The sequence below is a fragment of the Neophocaena asiaeorientalis genome, unplaced genomic scaffold (assembly GCF_003031525.2).
Source record: "Neophocaena asiaeorientalis asiaeorientalis breed wild unplaced genomic scaffold, Neophocaena_asiaeorientalis_V1.1 scaffold55, whole genome shotgun sequence".
In the NCBI taxonomy this organism is placed as follows: Eukaryota; Metazoa; Chordata; class Mammalia; order Artiodactyla; family Phocoenidae; genus Neophocaena; species Neophocaena asiaeorientalis.
The window spans coordinates 7,595,540-7,614,817 of NW_020175684.1; the positions used below are offsets into that span (position 1 = coordinate 7,595,540).

The following is a 19,278-nucleotide window of genomic DNA, read 5'->3' on the forward strand; positions in this document are numbered from 1 at the left end:
TAAATACTCCCACCATTGGTATTTCAAGCTACCAATGGTAGTGGCTCACAAAATTCCTCAGTACTTGAATAATCATATTTTACAGGCTAGCAGGAGTCAGCTACACCATATCTATGAGAGGAAATAGGGGCACAGGTGAAACTAGGAACAATTATATAGTTTGGGAAATTGTAAGGATTTTCTAATTTGCTCAGTCATGAGAGTTGAATTTTTACAACATTACTCAGTAAGTAGACCTATCAGGATTCTTTCATACTTGGTGACGTTTGATACTACAGTAAGAGCAATGACACTATAGATAATGATGGTTTCACCACCACAGATAAGAATAATTTTCCTTTTCAGTTTCTTACTCTGTCTCAATCTAAATCTGCACAGTATGGGGGCATGTAATGATACTAGAGACCATTCCTCAAAGTGTAGCCAGCCAGTGGACCAGTAGGACCGGCATCACCTGGGACTCAGGACCTACCCCAGACCTACTGTCTTAGAATCTGTGTTTAGGAAGCACTTCAGGTCCCTTGTATGGGCATTAATGTTTGAGAAACACCATGATCAATCCCATCTTTTACAGGCAGTTAAAATGTCAAAAGTATCTATATATATATAAGATTCAAACACTTTCTAAAAAAGACCAGCGGGAAAGGATTAGTAAAAAGTTGCATAGGTTTTAGCTTATTAAAAAAAGGTACACATATTTGGGAAATGAGGGGTATAACATATTTTAATAGAGCTGAGAGATTCAAATGTATACATATACCAAAATCTTAATTTTAAGAGATTATCTATAAATATTTCTTTTGCTCTGAAGTGCTGTCTCATGCAAAATCAAAGCAGCTTTGATACTTCTGCCTTAAATTTAACACCAACACAATATTTTTCTTACTCATATTTAAGTCTATGAAAACTCAGACTTCTCAGAAACCCAAATTTAAGTGATATTGTTCTTGTAACTTGTCAGAACGTTAGAAATATCAATTTTTTAATTTTTATTGGGGAAAAATAATTAAGAAAGCTGACAAAAGATCGAGGATAGATCACTGAGCTTGGAATTTGCTTCCTTTGCACCACTTCTCTGTAAGAAAGAATTACATGGCATTTCTGTTACTGCAAGAAAACGATGTTTCTAGATATGAGAGTCAAGGATTGGAAAGATGGTCCTTTTCTGGGGTTCACCAAGCATGTCCGCCTCACCATGTTAAACTCATCCCTGTCATGGTACCCAGCAGAAAAGAATGGGTGGCTTCCAGCTGAAAACAGCAGTAACCCTGTTTGCTCTATGGATGGTAACCACCATTTGCTATTTTATGACAGGGGACCAGGTGAGAGTGAATTTCTTGTGGAAGAATAAAAAACGAAACCCGGAAGGCAGTTTTCCTCTACCTCTCATTTGCCTACATGGCAAATATGCAAACGTAATATTTTAAAAATAATAATTGTATGTTGATTTGTCTGTAAATATAAACTATGAGATTGTACATGACACATCAAATATCTGTTTTTATCTTACTAAATGAGTACTTATCAACTTTTTAAGCATATGTTTTACTTTACTTTTTCTTCTCAAATAAAAAAAATGTTCACTGCTACCTACAATGTGCAAAGCATGGAATGAGGTGTTACGACTGACAGTAACATGAGACACAGTATTGTAGGGGTATTTCTCTGCTTGTGTATTTAAAGCCAGATATCACTGTCGACCTCAATGTCATAGCCCAGTGGTTTGCAACCAGAGAGATCCTGCCCCCATCCCCTCCCAAGGGACATGCATCAATGACTAAAGACGTTTTTGGTCATCACACCTAGTGGGTGCTACAGACATCTAGTAGGTGGAGCCAGGGATCCTGCAAAACATCCTACAATGGACAGGACTGTCTCCACAACAAAGAATTGTCTGGCTTAAAACATCGATAATGCTGAGGTCAAGTAACCCTGCCATAGTCCAAGTAAACACCAGGATTCATGCTGCGTTTTAGTAATTTCGCCCAATCACTCGACCAAAGCTACTGTGCAGCAGTCACCAGCAAGTCAGAAATCCTGGGTAACAAATGCTATGAAACTCCAGAAGAGATAGAATCATAAGAATTAGCCAACAAGGTTGTTTGTTTCTTCTATCACGAAACATCAGGAACTTAAAGTCACATGCAAGCAGCATGAAATTCCTGTCCATATTCTGTTCTCTGAAATTATACCCAACAAGAACATAAGTAAATTTAAGGGGCAGAGACAACCCCACCCTCACAGTTAACACTGGAACTGTCTTACCACTATTAACTCAATATAGTGCACTTTTAACAAAGTGAACTATTCTAAACTCCTTTTACTGTTTCAAGAGTCTTCTAGTTTTGAAAATTTGCACTGCTGTCTTGAAGGCCAAGGGGTTTTCCTGAACATCGTTTTAAAAAATGTGATTTTATTCAAGTGTAGTTGATTCACAGTGCTGTGTTAGTCTCAGGTGTACGGCAAAGTGACTCAGTTATACGTACATATATATATATATCTACTTTTTTCAGATTCTTTTCCCTTATAGTTATTGTAAAATATTGAGTAGAGTTCCCTGTGCTATACAGTATGTCTTTATTGGTTATCCATTTTATGTATGTGGTGTGTATATGTTAATCTCAAACTCCTAATTTATCCCCACCCACCCCCTTTTGCCTTTGGTAGCAGTAAGTTTGTTTTCTATGTCTGTGAGTCTGTTTCTGTTTTGTATATATGTTCATTTCTAACTTTTTTTTTTAGATTCCACATATAGGTGATATCATATGATATTTGTCTTTGTCTGGTTTACTTCACTTAGTACGACAATATCTAGGTCCATCCATGTTGCTGCAAATGGCATTATTTCATTCTTTTTTGTGGCTGACTAATATTCCATTGTATAGATATACCACTGAACATCATTTTTGTATGAGATTCGTTCAGTCTTGCTTCCTCCTGACTTCTTACTCTTCCACTAACAGAATCCCAAAAGGTCAGATGTTGGAAGAGGTGGTAAGTTTTTAGGGGGGCAAAATGATCCAAGGCTGAGAGAAAAAGGTGTTTAGGTTGAAATCCACCTTGCTTAAAAACTCCAGAAAGCATTTTTCTACAAGGCAACTAAATATTTCCATTAAAACGCACACTGTTACCTGCCCAAGGAATCAGAGTCCCTACTCAATCGGACATATGGATTAGCTAAAAATTAGCTGAAAATGACATGCATGTTTAGATGAACTGTTTTCCCATTTGCTGGATTTCTTTTACTAGGTTTGATGTTTTTCTTAATTGCAAACTCTGTGCTGTGGAAATACATACAATTGTCAACATTTGCATATTTTTTTGAACAGCAACTGATTTTGGGAAAAGCATAAAAAAGACTAGAATTTTAAAAAACCTGGTTTCTGGACTTTAATTGAATTGGGCTAGAAATTTTATTTTTATTTTTAAGAAATTTAGACATAATTGTATTAAAATACCTTTAGCTGATTATTTCCTTTTCTAACATTGAATTGAAGAAGCTTGACACAAATAAAAGTGTAGAAGGTAAAACTAACTAAGCACTACTAGCCATGTAAAATTTCAAACAAAATTAAGTTCAAAAATATAATTTTCTAGGTGGCAATGCAGATCTTTGTGAATATACTAAACCACTGACTTCTCTACTCCATGGTATGCAACCTATATTTCAATAAATAGAATATAGAAAATTATATATATATACACACCACACACAGTTTTTTCTATGGTTCTGTTTCTCACTCCTACATTTTAAACAAACGATTTGAGTGGGCTTTCTAAATTGGGACCATTAAATGACATGGAAAGAAGCTTGTTAATGCCACGCTTCACTCTGCCTCTACCAAAGCATATATCAAACACCTCAAAATCAACGGCTGTGGTGCCATGGGGCACAAAATAATAAGGCTGCCACCTGTCACATCTATACCCAGTGTTGATACTAGTTCTCTCAAAGTCATTAGAAAGGATGCTACATTCTGGTCCAGGAACAGGAGTGGATCTTACTTGCCTGTGGTCATAACACAGAGAGGTAAAGACTTCCTCCACAGGGAGCAGCCATTATCCCTTTGCCCTGTTCACAAACCCAAAATGGAGCTTAATTTTCATTTTGGGCCAGTGCGCTCCTATGAGGCGCCCAACAAAAGTATGTGAGTACACTTCCATGTCTGCAGCAAGTCAAGCTCACAGTTTTCTCCAAACTTTGTGAAAAGCTAAATATGAATGATAAGCAAGGATCGTATGTGTGAATTATGGGATACCTTGCAAGAGGCACATTCATTACAGATGGGTCACACCGGAGACGTGAGAATTAGGCTAAGCTCTGTTTGTTCTACCCTTGAGATCAATGCAAGCTGTTTTGATTTATTTATGGTACTTCTTGGATTCGTTCTATTTGGTGCTCCATTAACTGGCAAATCCCTATTCTCCTTTAAAAATCATTCAAATGACAACTTCTTGGCAATGCTTAGTGGAAACTTCTGTCCCTGGGTGAGCACTTTCCTTTCCCTGTGTGCCAAAGTTCTTCCCCAACCAGGTCAGAGAGACTGATTTCTCCCCAAGACTGAGTGTACAGCTATGTCTGGAAGCAACCTGAGTGAACCACCCTCTTCATATCCCTGTGCCCTCAGGAACCGGTGCAATGCCCAGTACCTAGGAGTGCCTGGTCCACGTGGGTGGAATGTACAGCAGCAAATCACATGATGCTTCTTAGAGATTAATGGTAACCAGAGGGAGAAGAACAATAGTTTAATTCTGTGGGGTCAGTCACCCCGCCCAAGGCAAGCAACATTTAGATCAAACTTTTCAACTTCATCATCATATGGTATGCTTAAATTGCGACCTCTATCGGTGTCTCTGTCCATTTAATAGATGAACTTCCAAGAGGTTTAAAATACCCTCAAGAAATGAAACTCCATCTTGAAATGCAGTGGCATTTAATACTATCTTGGTTCAATTTTCAGCCAGATATAAAATTTAACTGCAGATACTTAAATACACAATATATTCACAAAAGATATTTCAATCAAGAAAACAAGTTTAAGCTGGGTTTTTCCTTAACATATGTCCATAAATATCAGCTCTATGATACCAATAGAAATGGATACATCACATTTATGCTTTTTATAATTACAAAAGACAGTCTGTTGGCTTACCTTTGGCATTCCTAATTAGTAGTAAACATTAGTTCTCTGGAGGATCAAAATGATGTGTATAACCAGGGCAACTACAGTAGCTTAGGTTAATTGAGCACTTACTGTCCACCAGGAACAGTGCCAAGTGTTTCCTGTGGATTACTTCATATATTGCTCATAAAATGGTTAAAATTAGGTAGGTATTATTAAATCCCATTTTCAAGAGGGAAGCAATGAGGCATAAAGGTTATTTCACTGATACAAATATACTGTTAGGTTGTAAAGCTAGGATTCGACCCTGAGCAGCCTGTTCTTGTAAAACAAACTGAACACTTAGAATGTGCCAGGCATTATACGGTAAATACTTAACAGGAATCATCTAAAGTAATTCATATAAAAAACATGCAACATCATATCAGCATCTATAAAACACACATGAAAAGACAGACTTACCAAGGTTATGTAACTGGCCCAAAGCCAAAAAACTATTAAAAATTCTCTTTTTAAACACTTTACTAGTCTGTCTCTAACCATACGAAAACTACCTTAATGAAATTTACTTGGTATGGTAAAATATGAAATATAAAAACTTCTTAGTATGTTTCTAATGATCAGTATCAGAGATTTCCTATAAAGGCTTGAAAAGTAAATATTTTCAGCTTTGCAGGCCACATGGTGTCTTTTGCAACTATTCAACTTCACCTCTGTAGCATGAAAGCAGCCATAGATAATATGTAAACAAATGGGATTGGTTGTATCCAATAAAACCTTTTGATTAGAAAATAGGTGATAGCCCGTTTTCAGCTGATGGCCACAGTTTGCCGATACATGGGCCATGGCCATAGCTTGAAATATTAATAATAATATCATTATTATTTAAATAAGAATTCTAAAATGTAGGAAATGCTCAGAGTGAAATAATAGTAAGATGAATATATGCTATAGCAAAGGAATACACATTTACAAGGGAACACAGGTGAAACTGAGCTAGTATGTATTTAAATATAAAAGGAAAAACAAAAAATTGACATTAGGGTGGTAGAAATACTCTGGTCCATCTAGGTTCAAATCGTGGCTTCACAAAACTTACCAGCTTTGTGACCATGGATAATTTTGTTTTAAATTTCTCTCAGCTTTAGTTGCCTTGGCTTTAAATGGGCAAGTAAAATTTCTACCAGTCAGCACAAATTAATCAAGGATTAACAGACAGAATCACTGCCCTAAAGGGCAAGGGGAGTGGTGCAAACACAAGAAATTCCAGGCTGATCTGCCACAATACTGTAACAGCCAATTCCTCACCACACCTTCCACAGCAGCAAAGCGCTGAGCCATCAGCAGAGATGTAATGAATATGTATTTGCTGAATCAATGAACATACGGAAAAAAACAGTGTTACTCTGGATGGACAAAACTGGCTAGCTTAACTCACAGACTATGTCATTTATTACAATACTCGTGTTTAATCGGAGTTTAAAATTCACGATTGAGTCACAGATTACCTTGATGCCTTAGGTTTAGGAAGTGCAATCCCTTCTCAAAACACAGAAAATTAGGAGTAAGTGTCTAAATACACTATTATTGTACTCAAATTGGTATTGGCTTATTCCACTAGGTCAAAACAACAGATCCAATCTTTCTCCTCTGGAATCAGTAACATAGTCAGAACTGACATCTTCTACTTTGGTATCAATGATTCTAACACAATATGGCATGCTGAAATGTCCTATATTTTTCTTCCCTCTGCCTATTTCTTTCAAATTTTAATGGGTTACAAAACTATTGAGTTTTTTTATGAAGTACATGGAAGACTCGTATGAGTGGCAGTATGTTGGTAATGAAGAATGTTCATTATTAAGTATGGTTGTAAATCACATTTTCTCTCGGGCACTGAAACATTAACACTGGACCCTAGAGGGTAAGCCTCTTTTCAATCTCTCTGCTTTGCAAGTCATTTCCAACTTTTATTCTCAGCACAGGAGCAGGCTACTCGTAATTAGAGTTTTACAAAGTTAGCAATCACCTATTGGCATTGACATTGTTCTTCATCAGGGAAGAGCTGTAACTCACCTCCTACACCCAGGGTGTGCAGGGAAAAGGCTTTAGATGACTGGTCGCTTTAAGGCTACCATCAAAAACTTCTTCTACTCCTTTATCAGAATCAGCTGGGAACACAGAAAACTCTCTGACATGGATGCAATATACCACAACATGTTTCTCCTCTCAGGTCTCCTTTCCCAGAAAGACTTGTTTCAATCATAGCTTTTGCCCATTTCAGGAGTCTTAGATGGATGCATGGATTCCCACTAAAGGCTCTTCTATCTCTAGCAATAACAGTTGGTACCTCTAAATGATCAGGTATTTGCTTTCGTAGGTCACTTTTAATGCTCTTCTTGACATCAGCATTATTAACTTATCTTTTAAGGCTAGTTTCTTTTATTTTTTTAATCTTTAGCCTGGAGATTTTTTTCTAAATTCTCTTTTATATTGCCTTTGTCTTTCTATAAAAATACCAAAACATATATGTCCCTCTATGTTCTATCTTAATACCTAATAATGCTACATGTAGAGAAAAACTGAAACAAAAAGAACTGGACTTTTTCAGCATGTAACAAGACCATATTATCTCAAGAGAGTTCTGTCTTGGTTTGGAATACAGGCATAAGTTTATGTGACATTCTCTCACATACTGAATAAATTATGTCACTCCCTGTTCACCCATCCCCTCAATGGCGGTAACATAAAAACAAAATCTCTTCATTGTTTCTACTAGAAAAATCCTTACCACATAGCAGGTCCTGAATTGATCACCCTCAGTTAATACCCATACTTGCCAGCCTGTCATTAAAGGTCTCCATATTGTAGGTCCAACCTAATTTCCTGTAACCCTCTTATGGAAGATTTACCTGCTCTAGTTTAAACTGGACTAACCTTGTCTCCCAAGCATGCCACCTACCTTCCCAAGGCACCATATTGGTTTTGTTATTCCTACTGACTCTAAAGTAGGCTACAAGAAAATCCATCAGTAGCTCTACCACCAGCCCTTCCAGTTCCCCTTCAAATGCCATCTTTTTCATAGACCCTTCCCTGATCAATCTCCTATTCTTTGAAGTAGGCTCTGGGCTCGTAGTGTTTTCACAGCACACTTTGTATTTCTTTGACTTATGTTTCCTACTAGACTTTAACATCCATGAGGGTCAGCTATCCTGTGTATTCTCATCTCATGATTGATCCACTGAGCCCAGAAAAATGGCTCATCCCAAAGAGGTACTCCAAAAACGAATGTTGAATAATTGGACAACGATTATTATGCAAACAGCTATCTTGATGGAGAGCACAAGAACTTGAGTCCCACAGCAGAATGCTAGCTGCTGTAATTTGTAGTCACACAACTTTTCGGTTTCAAGAAGAAGTAGCCCTGTAAAATATGTCTTTCCCTGCTAGGAAAATAGAAGCTAACAAGTTCATATAGCCAGATCTGCCACAAATCGTCCTAAGGGGTACATGAAAAGCATCCTGAAAAACAGTACCTCCAACAAAATGTGCATTTAGTTAAATGTGTATCTACTCTACATGCTAAATTGAATAAGAAGTTGTCATTACGTAGGGAATGATAAAGTTAAACAATCTATCTGGTACTATATGTATATTTTAAAAGAATATGTGATACCTTCAGTGGATTTTAAGCTAACCCTGAGTGTTCAACTCAGAATAATCTCAGTTTTAAAAGCTGCAAGTTAGGGCTTCCCTGGTGACACAGTGGTTGGGAATCCGCCTGCCAAGGCAGGGGACATGGGTTCAAGCCCTGGTCCGGGAAGATCCCACGTGCCACAGAGCAGCTAAGCCCGTGCGCCACAACTGCTGAGCCTGCGCTCTAGAGTGCGTGAGCCACAACTGCTGGGCCCACGTGCCACAACCACTGAAGCCCATACAATGCAACGAAGAGTGGCCCCCCGCTCACTGCAACTAAAGAAAGCCCACGCATAGCAGCAAAGACCCAACACAGCCAAAAATAAATAAATAAATTTATTTAAAAAACAATAAAGCTACAAGTTAAAGAAAGGCAGAACTTCGAAACTACTATGTTAAGTGAAAGAAGCCAGACACAAATGACTACGTATGACCTCACTTATATGAAATGCCTAGAAAAGGTAAATCTGTAGAGACATAAAGTAGATTAATGGTTGCTGGGGGCTGGCAGTGAGAACAAGAATTAACTGTGAATGGGTGTGAGGGTTCGTACTGGGATGATGAAGATGTTCTAAGATTGGATTATGGTGATGGTTTCACAATTTGGTAAATTTATTAATGCCATTGAATTATACACCTATACACTTAAAGTGAATGAATTTTATATGTAAATTATACCTCAATAAAGTTATAAAAAATGCAGTGAAGGGAAGAAGATACTACAATGATCACCAGGAGTCTACTTGAGGCAAAAAAGTAGCCCATTTTAAACTCCAATTTAACAACAGAACAGAAATCATTTTACTTTAATAAAAGTGAGAAAAAGACCTACAATGTTGTAGCATTTGTGGATAGACTTTAAAAGTATTTGCAATACATTAAAACAACAATTCTGTCCACACTCATTCAATCTAATCCTAGGACCATCTTTTACTATTTGCAAAACAAATGCATACGCTTTAAGAAAGGCAACTCAACAGTTCACTTGGTTGTTTAATGTAAACTGAATCCTTGCTTTTATTTCATGGAGACAAAAAGGAAGTCTTTTAGTTCATTCTGTTTATGACATTTCCAATAGGAGCATTAATGAAACAGAAAAAGAAAGTCTAAGATAGTAACACTACATCTACCCCTCACAGTCACTTCCCCCCAATAAAATACTGTAAAGGCAACACAAGTCATCCAAGTTAAATTTCACAGCAAAAAATAATGTGATACCAAATAGCCTTCTTTTGCTTTAACGAAATCTAATTGCAACTACTCACTCAACCAAAATTTATTGAAAAGTTTCTATAAGGCAGGCACTCTGCATCATATTAAGTAAAGCCCAGTCTTTGACATCAAGGACCTCACAGTCTAGATGTGAAAGTGGGTGTAATAAACATCCACTGTCAGGAGAATACCAAGGAGGTTGCCTAACTCAGCCTTTGTCAAATGACATGGTCCCCAGTTAGGTGGAGTTTTACAGAACAGTGTACCAAGTAGCATACACAAGGCACAGAACAGACTCTAAAATCAGCATTTCATGTTATTTGAAATGAACTGTTAGACTGCTTGTTCAACCAAAAAGAGTTCAACAAGCACAAGACAACTTGTTCTTATGAATTTTTATTTTTGGTTGGGGGACGCAATGGTGGTAGGGTGGATAAAAATTTCAAACTCTGGTGTGATGCTTTCCTTTTCCCCAAGAAAGAAAATCCAAGTAAACAGTGGATTACCTCGGACCACCTCTTCCACAGACTCCGTGGTGGTGGTCGTGGTGGTGGCGACGCTGGTGGTCCTCTCCGTGGCCTCTTCATAGGGCTCCTCCGCTTCTTCCTCTACCTCATCACCATCCTCTTCATCCTCGGCTTCCTCTTCCTCAACATCAGCCACCTCTTCCTCCTCTGCTACTTCCACGACTTTGTCTTCACTGGATCAGGAAGGAGAAATAACAACAATAGTCATTTAAACAAATTTCAGGAGAGGAAAACAAAAAATCAATGACGAGGAATTTTGGACATCTGAGAGGAAATTTGACATTGAATAAAAACACACATAAGGTTTGAAGCCAGCAGGTCAGAAATGAATTCCAGCTCAGTATAACTGCAACTTTTTACCCCTGAGCACAGCTCTTCTTAGTTTCTGCAGTTGCAAAAAAGAGAATACCCAGATCCCAACTGTATGACATTTTGGAAAAGGCAAAGTTATGGAGACCATAAAAAGACCAGTGGTTGCTAGGAGTCTGGGGTAGGCAGGAAGGGATGAATAGGCAGAGCACAGGGGATTTTTAGGGCAGTGAAACTGCTCTGTAAGATACTGCATCAGTGGATATCCACTGATACAGTGTATGTACAACACCATGCATTTGTCAAAACCCTAAGAACTGTACAATACAAAAGTGAGCTCTAATGTAAACTTTACTGTAATAATAATGTATCAATATTGGTTCAAGCATACAATGCTAATGCAAAATGTTAATAATGCAGTGGGGAGAGCTCTCTGTACTTCCTGTTCAAATTTTTTCTAACCCTAAGACTGCTCTAAAAAATAAATCTATTAAAAAGGCTGGGGTGGGGGGAGACCAAAACAAAGTTTACTGTGTTACCGGGATTACTTCTCCTCCTGTATGTGAAAATACCCCACAGCACCTGCAGAGTAGATATTCAATAAGGGGAGGTGGAAATTCGTTCAAAATTACTATTGAAAGTTTAAACTGGAAATGAAAGGGGAAGAAGAAATTGGCTTAAATAAGCCTGTAAGCTCAATGGTCAGGGATGCCTACTGAAACTACACCTATGCTCCCTTTTTGCTAGTTGTGTAAGCTTTCTAGAATATCAGATATCTCTTTGGCTCCCAAATTTCAGTGAGCATCAAAAGGATGCACCTGAAAGGCTTATTAAAACACAGATCGCCAGGCACCACCCTCAGATTTCTGAATCAGTGGTGGGACAGGGCCTGCGAATTTGCCTTTCTAACAATTTCCCAGTTGATGCTGACACTGATGGTTGGGGGACAATATTCTGAGAACCACTGAAATACGCAACACTGAGAATAATGGTAACAGATAGGCAGTAAGTCACAGTATAATTGGGAAGGGGATCAGAAATAATATTTATGGCATTAAACATGTATATACTTAATCAGTGGCAAGTAATAAATCAGCAAATTTGGATGGCCAAAGAAGAGTATGTCTAGAACAAAATCAGAAGGTCCAAGTAAGATATTCTTGTGGCAGTCATATACCTGCCAGTACAAACATGGTCAAGAGCATCTGGAAGATGATAAACGAAGATAGGAATCTAGGTGTTAAACAGTGACAGTATCTCATGTGCCATCTGGCTGGAGAGGAGAAATAGATATTTCATCCTTGATCAGATCACAAAATCAATACAGGAAAAAGATCTAGATGTGTGGAGGACTTCACCTCCCCAGAGCATCTGCCACAGTTCTATTTAACAAGAAGCACTAGGGGAATAGGATTGAGAACTGCCATGTTGACAATTAAATTTTACCCCAGAGTTGATTCTTGCCCACAAGGAGAAGCTCATTGTTTACGACATTTCCAATAGGAGCATGACAGGAATCTGGAGAGTGTGTGTCAGCCACAACCTGGAGCCTTGGGATGCTAGTGTGAGTTCGGCATTGTACAGAAAATCAAATTTCAAACATGTTAGGGAAAGAAAATGGTAGGATTCCATGGTGTACAGGGACAGAAAGGAAGATGGCAAAAGGTTTTCAAAGACTGAAAGTCTGACAGGAGAGCCACAAGTACTGAGGGTGAAAAAGAGAAAGTTCTAACCTCAACAGTTGCTTAGATGCCAATTTTACGCAAGATACTGCCTCTTTATTTTTCTACAGAATCTTGATGTTGTACTGCTAGTGAATAAAATAAAGATGACCTAATGCATGCCATCAGCCAATTTCTTGTGTTTGAGCTCTCTTCTGTGTTCAATCAAATCATAGGCACCAATATTCTTTAATTATCCAGATTAAGTAGACAATTCAGGTAAAACTAGGGAGAGAAATCCAATCCAATGAGTCTTCTCCTTAAATCATGACATGTGCATGCTGTCCTGAAGCACGGATGGAGTGACAGGGTCCAGGTATGTGACCCAGGGTTAAGACAGCACTGTGCTTCCAGGTGGGATGGTGAAAACATGACCCTGGGCCCCAGACATCTCTGTTATGACTTGAATGTTACATTTAAAACTCCAAACGGAAAACATGCGTATAAAAACAGCTGTGTTTAAAGTGATCTGAATTCTAGTATGTGTGGAGCCACGAAAAAGAGTGAAATAGATGCCCATCTTCCATCACTGCATCTGCCTGAGCAAGATCAGATCATAACAAGGAACAGAGACACATAATATTTCAGCTGGCTGAGGAATCAAATTACTTGGCCTAAGAGAACTCGTGTCCAGTTCTTATTACCATAGCTTTGATTTCTGGAATTAAATTTAGATGTCCACGAATTCAATGATCTATTTGGACACCATTAAAACAGTAGCACACAGTTATGTTTTAAAGATGTGGCATCTTCCCAAAGAAGGCGCAACATGCCAACATTACAACTTCCAGCTGCAGTTTTCATAAATAACTGGAAACACAGAAAGGGGAAAAAATATTTTCCACCTTTTTTTCAACTGCTGGACAGCTTTGTTCTGTGATGTGACCAAGGTGAGCCGGTTTTAGAGAGGTGATCGCAGTGGAAGAAAATGCGAGGAAGGGCTAGTTTATGGAAACGTGAGGCTGAGCGTTTCCTTACAAACAAAGAAGCCACAATAAAATAGTCCCTTGAGAACACGGTGGAATATTCATTCACTCACACATTTTAGCATCTGTCAATTTAAAGCAGACAGCTTTTACAGCTTTTAAATTCCAATAATAAAAAATACTTCTAAAGCATGAGGGAACTATCTGAAAATGCTCATCATCTCAGGAGTATCTGAATTAAACAAGAAGGTTAAAGGGTCAAAGGGACATTATTTTGAGGAAATAAATCACTGATGCTAAAACTTCATGTGTCAGCACACAAGACATCAGTTTGGTGAAGGATAGACTGCATCACAGTGGTAGCTCTTCTTGTATTTCTAAGTCAAGGCTGACCTTGATTCCACTTGCCATTGCCTCCCTGATAATCCCTTTAGATAGTCAAAGGTTTTTATTCATATTTTAAGTCCTTTCTGTTTAAGTATGCAAAACAATTCGCCATTTGCATTCTCTAAAAAAGCTATATTTATTCTTTCATCGTCTCTGTTAAGACTGATGTTTTTTTCCCCCCGCTTTTTAGGACAAAGGAGAGGAAATGGCAGAGAGAAAGCTGATTCCCATGGTTTATGTGAATTGGACAATCACGAGACCTGAACTACTTCAGTGATGAGGGGAGAGTGAAAACAGAACAGCTGTCAGCTCCCAAAATGTAAGGACCACCTGGGGGCCAGAAAGGCAAGTCTCAACAGGAAGACACTCAGACACTTCCGTGTTGATCTAGAACGGGGAAGAAAGAGTCTCCCAGGGCCGGAAATAGAGAAAGAAAATAAAGCAAAAATTTGAAAAAAGGCAACAGACAGTTCTTTCCCACCCATTCCTCCCCAGGTCTTAGTGCTGCCAGTTTAGTCTGGAAGGTACAAAGGCTGGATAAGTCAGTTTGTCCCAGGAGAAAGCAGTCTCTGAAATTATTGCTGTTAAATTAGGAAAATTGGAAGCTGCCAGAAAATGTGAGAAAGTGGGAAGCATATTCTTCCTGGTTCTGAGTAAATGTTTCAAGACGGGGGACAGCTAAGTAAGAAAAAGCCACTCTCTCTCCCACCTAAAGGCACCATTAGAAGCCAAACATATAAGACACAAGACACACCGCCTGATTCCATTTATATAAACTATGAAAACACTTACTCCTCGCCACTGATAGAACTCAGAGGAGTTGTTACACGTAGGCAAGGGGAAGTTTAGTGACTAGGAGGAAACAGGAGACAGGCTTCTGCAGGCTGGCAAGGCTGTGTTTTGATCTGGGTGTCAGCCATCTGGTTGTGTTCAGTTTTGAAAATTCATCGAGCTGTACACCTGTGTGACGTGCACTTCTCTTTATGTACATTACAGTTTAGCAAAAAGGGTTAAAAAGGAGAGGACACTGCTACTGTAATGCCTCACTCTTCTTAAATACTCTCACGACTGGCCTAGAATAAGAGCTTGTTAATTAATAAAATTGTTATCTTCAGGGCCTCCAAATCTGAAAAAATATACCTCCACTCCAAGCCCCCAACCCCCTATGGGCACAAATTATAAGGAGCTGAACACACACAAAAAGAGAAGATTATGATGCTTACAAATCTATGGCTCCTTCAGTTATGGCCTCACTGAATTAGTTAAGTGACTAATTCCCTAAATTAATTCATCAGTTTAGTTATTTCGTAAGTGAATTTGATGCTCATAGGATTCAATCCATCATATGTTGATGATTACTAAAAAAAAAAGTTATCTACCTTGAATGTACTGTCTGAATCTCTGTTACCTATAGGTAATATCTAAAACTGACCCCCACTTTAGCAGTCTACTGAATTTCGGTATAGTTGTTTTGATGGCATTCCTTAGGTAGTGTGTATTATTAATTTGTCAATGAAAGGATCTCTGAGAATCTGACTCATCTCTCCTGAAAAATGCCCTGCAGCAGAAACTGTTTGAAACCTACCCCAAAGCCACTCTTAACTCCTTTCTCCATCCCTTTTTTGACCAGAGAAAGTAAGAAACCAAACACTCCATGCCCTTGGGGACAGGGAAAGGCCATGTGACCGAGATATTTCTGGATAATCAGATGCCAGAGGATACCTGCTTGGACTTTTAGGTGGGGCTTTTAGGAGGGTTCCTACTTTCCGGATGAGAAGATTCCTACTGATGGTCAGAGCGCTTTTGTTTCTTTAGCCCCTGCTCTTCTACTTGGTCTCCGCCTGGAGGGGCAACAGCCAGCTGTCAATTGTTAGGTGATAAACATCAGGACGCAGAAGCTGATTTAGGATGGTGGGGTGGAAAGATACAAAAAGGTGGCATCTTTGTATCACTGCACCAGCCCAGCACTCCTACAACCAATGACTGGGTTTCTGTTACTTGCAGCTAAAGGCATTCCTTGCAGGCTGTTCACTAGCTTACTCTGGACCTCAGGTCACAGACTCCTGCTTTAGGAAGATAAGGACCAAATTGAGACACCAAAAATTCATGATTCAGGCATTACGGGTGAGCTAGATAGGTCACAACCTTAGTCTAAACTAGGATGTATCATCATTCTTACACATTTAATGAATCCCTATTCCAGGAGAGATAATCTACACTAATTACTGAGTAATGGACGTACTGCATACTAAATGCTTTAGAAATTCCAAGGGGAAAGTGATTCTCGTGAGCTAGAGGTGTTGGATCTGGTAGGACGTGAAAAGTGGGTGTGAGGATGAAGAAGAGATATCCTAATAATGCACGAGCAGGAATAACAAGTACCTAAGCCTGACTACAACGGAATTTTACACAGGCTTTGGGTTTTAACAGTGATGGATGCTCAACTGCGGAGACCAGGTATTCAGATATTTTTTCTTTAGTCAGTGAACAGTTGAGTATTTGAGTTGAGAGAGATGTGCACCGATTGATAATCAGCAAAAAAAAAGGGTAATGCACTAATTCGCCCATCCATCTGACCATTCCATTAAGTGCCTCTCACAGCCACACACCAGCGATTCAATCAACAGCGCTGACTGTGCTTTTACCAAGTGCCAGGTGCTATTCCAGGCACCGGGGGTAGATGAATAAACACGACAAAGCCTCTGCTTTCTCGGAACATATTTTAGTGGGGCAGGCACAATATGAGCAAATAAATAACAAAAAAATAATGCAAAGAAGTTGATTGAGAAAAGAAAGGCTAATGTGTTAACCAGTGGCTATAACAGATGTGTGTGTGTGGTGGTGGGGGGCGGTGTAGGGGGAGCATTTCAGGTAGGACGATGAGGGGAAGGCCACTGAGAAAGTGTCGTGGGCACCGAGACTTGGAATGCTGAAAGTCAAGGTGGGCGGATGGCTAAGATAGGAGTAAGAGAATGTGCAAAGGCCCGGAACGCAAGGGCAAGGTTAGAACGATCACGAAAAAAAAATACAACAAAAAGCCAGTGAACCTGCAGGGAGTGAGGCAGGGGGAAGAAGCGTACGTTAGGGTGGTAGAGACAGACAGGTGGGGCATGACCCAGCAAGGCCATGCTGGTTATGGTCAGAAATAGCATGTTTATTTATATGCAATGGGAATGACTAAATCCGATTTGTTTTAAAGATGACTCTGGTTGCTGGGTGGAAAGTGGGCTCTAGGGAGATGAGAGCAGAGCTGGGAGCCTGGTTAGGGACACATGCTGGGAGCCAGAGATACACTGGGGCGCAAGGGTAAATCACGTGGGCTAACAGCCAAAAGGACAATGATATCATCATCTGTATAAATGTAAAATTGCTACTGTGATAACAATTACGGAGGGCTAGGAGACCCAAACAAATGAGATCTGAACAGATCTGGGGGTGTATAACAAGGCATCCACGAGGAAGGGCCCTGAAATGTGGCCTAAAAAAAGCCCCAAATTAATGAAGTCCAGACGCTAAAGACAGCTGTCGAAAGGCAGAGTAGGTAGAACATGTGCAAAGGTCCTGTGGTAGAGGGGAGAGGAAAACTTGAGTGCCTGAAACAGATCAGCTGACAAGAACACAGAGTGCTCAAAGAAGGACAAATGAGCAGTGGCGTGGAGCAGGGGGTGGCAAACTATGGCCCGTGACTTGTTCCTGGACATCTTGTGAGCTAAGGGTGATTTTTAAAGTGTTATAAGATGAAAAGGAAAAAAAACACACACAGAAAAATAAATATGTGACAGAGACCATATGTGGCCTGCAGAGCCTCAAATATTTATTATCTGGCTCTTTACAGAAATATTGCTGACCCCTGGCATAGAGGGTGGGCTGGGCTGGGGTGGAGATGGGAAGAATGGGAGGCTGTGCTGTGTCCTGATCCGAGGGCAAAGGAGATACAAGAAAACAAAGAGAGAGGCCTCACGGGCTCTAGGGTGTCCAAGTTCTAAAATTCTACAGCAGAAGCAACGTGATCCCTGCCTCTCACCTTCTTCAGAGAGGGCAGAATGCAGGCTCCAAGGAGGCGAGGCTCTTCGGCACGGCAGAGTGGTTCAAAGTATGAACTCTGGGGCCAGACTGCCTGGATCTGAATCTCAGCTCTGTGACCAGGAGCAAATTACTTAACCTCTCTGTGCCTCCTTATCCTTGTTAAAACTTGCAATGTACTTAGAAGAGCACCTGACCCACAGCAAGTATCACATAAGAGAGAAATAAAGCCAAGGCCACAGGCACAGTGCCTTGGCATGGCATGTGGCTCAAGCGTATAAATGAATGAATGATGTCATGACTAAATCTCAAGGGGATAGTCCTCCAAAACACTCAGAACTGAAATAATCTATGACAATTACATGAAGAGGTTGACTTTCTTTATTAGAAAACATAAAAGAGTCAGATGTTAGGCAGTCCTAGGAAAGATCTTAAGAGAGGCAATACAAAAGTACTTAATCTTTAAAGTTAAAAAAACGCTTATGCTACAGATTATATTTTCAGAATTCTATTATCACTTGGCACACTGATATGAATAGAAGACTATAGAATCCAGTGTTAAATTCATGGGTGTATTAACTACTCAGGTGCTTGCCAATTCCAAGAATAAAACTAATGGTATTAACTGTAAGATGCTAGACAGGAAAGAAAATGGAAGAAAGGTTATAAAAATGATAGTTTAGCATAAAATCAACTTTTCTTCATACCAGCTTTTAAATGTAACCCTGCTTAATTTAGTGAATGTCTAAAAAACAAGAACAGCAAAGAGATAAGAGAAGCATTAAAGCAAGGTCTGGTGTAACTTGCAGCACTTGTTTAGAACATTTGAAAAATAATTGATCTTTTCTTCATTTTCTCAGTACATACTCATCAGAAGAAAAATATTCCAGGAACAGAGAAACAATTTAAATAATACCTCTAGGACCTAAGACAAGTCAAAGGATGGGCAATTTCTAGGAAGACGGGTACAGTTTCTTTAGTACATCGATGTCATGATATAAAAAGGGCTGCTCTGAATCCTAAGATTTAACGATGTAAGATGCTAGGCCCGGTCCTGCATGGGATATGGTGTGGAAAAACAAGCAGGGGAGGTCATTCCTCAGGTTTAGGGAAAATATGACTACCTGATGATATTTTAAAATTATTGTTAATTTTGTGGGTGAAATGGTATCATTTGGGCTCTGTAGAAAAATGTTCTTAGTTTTCAAGATACAGTCTAAAGTACTTAGTACACTTGCTGTCTTACCTTTAAGTCATAAAAATATGTTGCAAGGGAGAAAATGTTATTCTGGCAAGACTTAAGAAATATTAAGTTTGGAATATAATTATAGTAAGAAGCTAAATTGCTTTTTAA

The 19,278-nt window shown here is 39.2% G+C and overlaps 1 protein-coding gene across 7 annotated transcripts in view; it reads right to left on the reverse strand.

Moving 5' to 3' along the window:
* APP (amyloid beta precursor protein) overlaps positions 1 to 19,278 on the reverse strand; it is a 275,159-nt gene that overhangs the window by 112,114 nt on the left and 143,767 nt on the right. For all 7 annotated transcript variants that reach the window (XM_024732020.1, XM_024732018.1, XM_024732017.1 and 4 more), the window contains exon 7: positions 10,538 to 10,731. In XM_024732020.1, the coding sequence (XP_024587788.1) occupies positions 10,538 to 10,731 (194 nt within the window). The remainder of the gene's footprint in view (positions 1 to 10,537; positions 10,732 to 19,278) is intronic.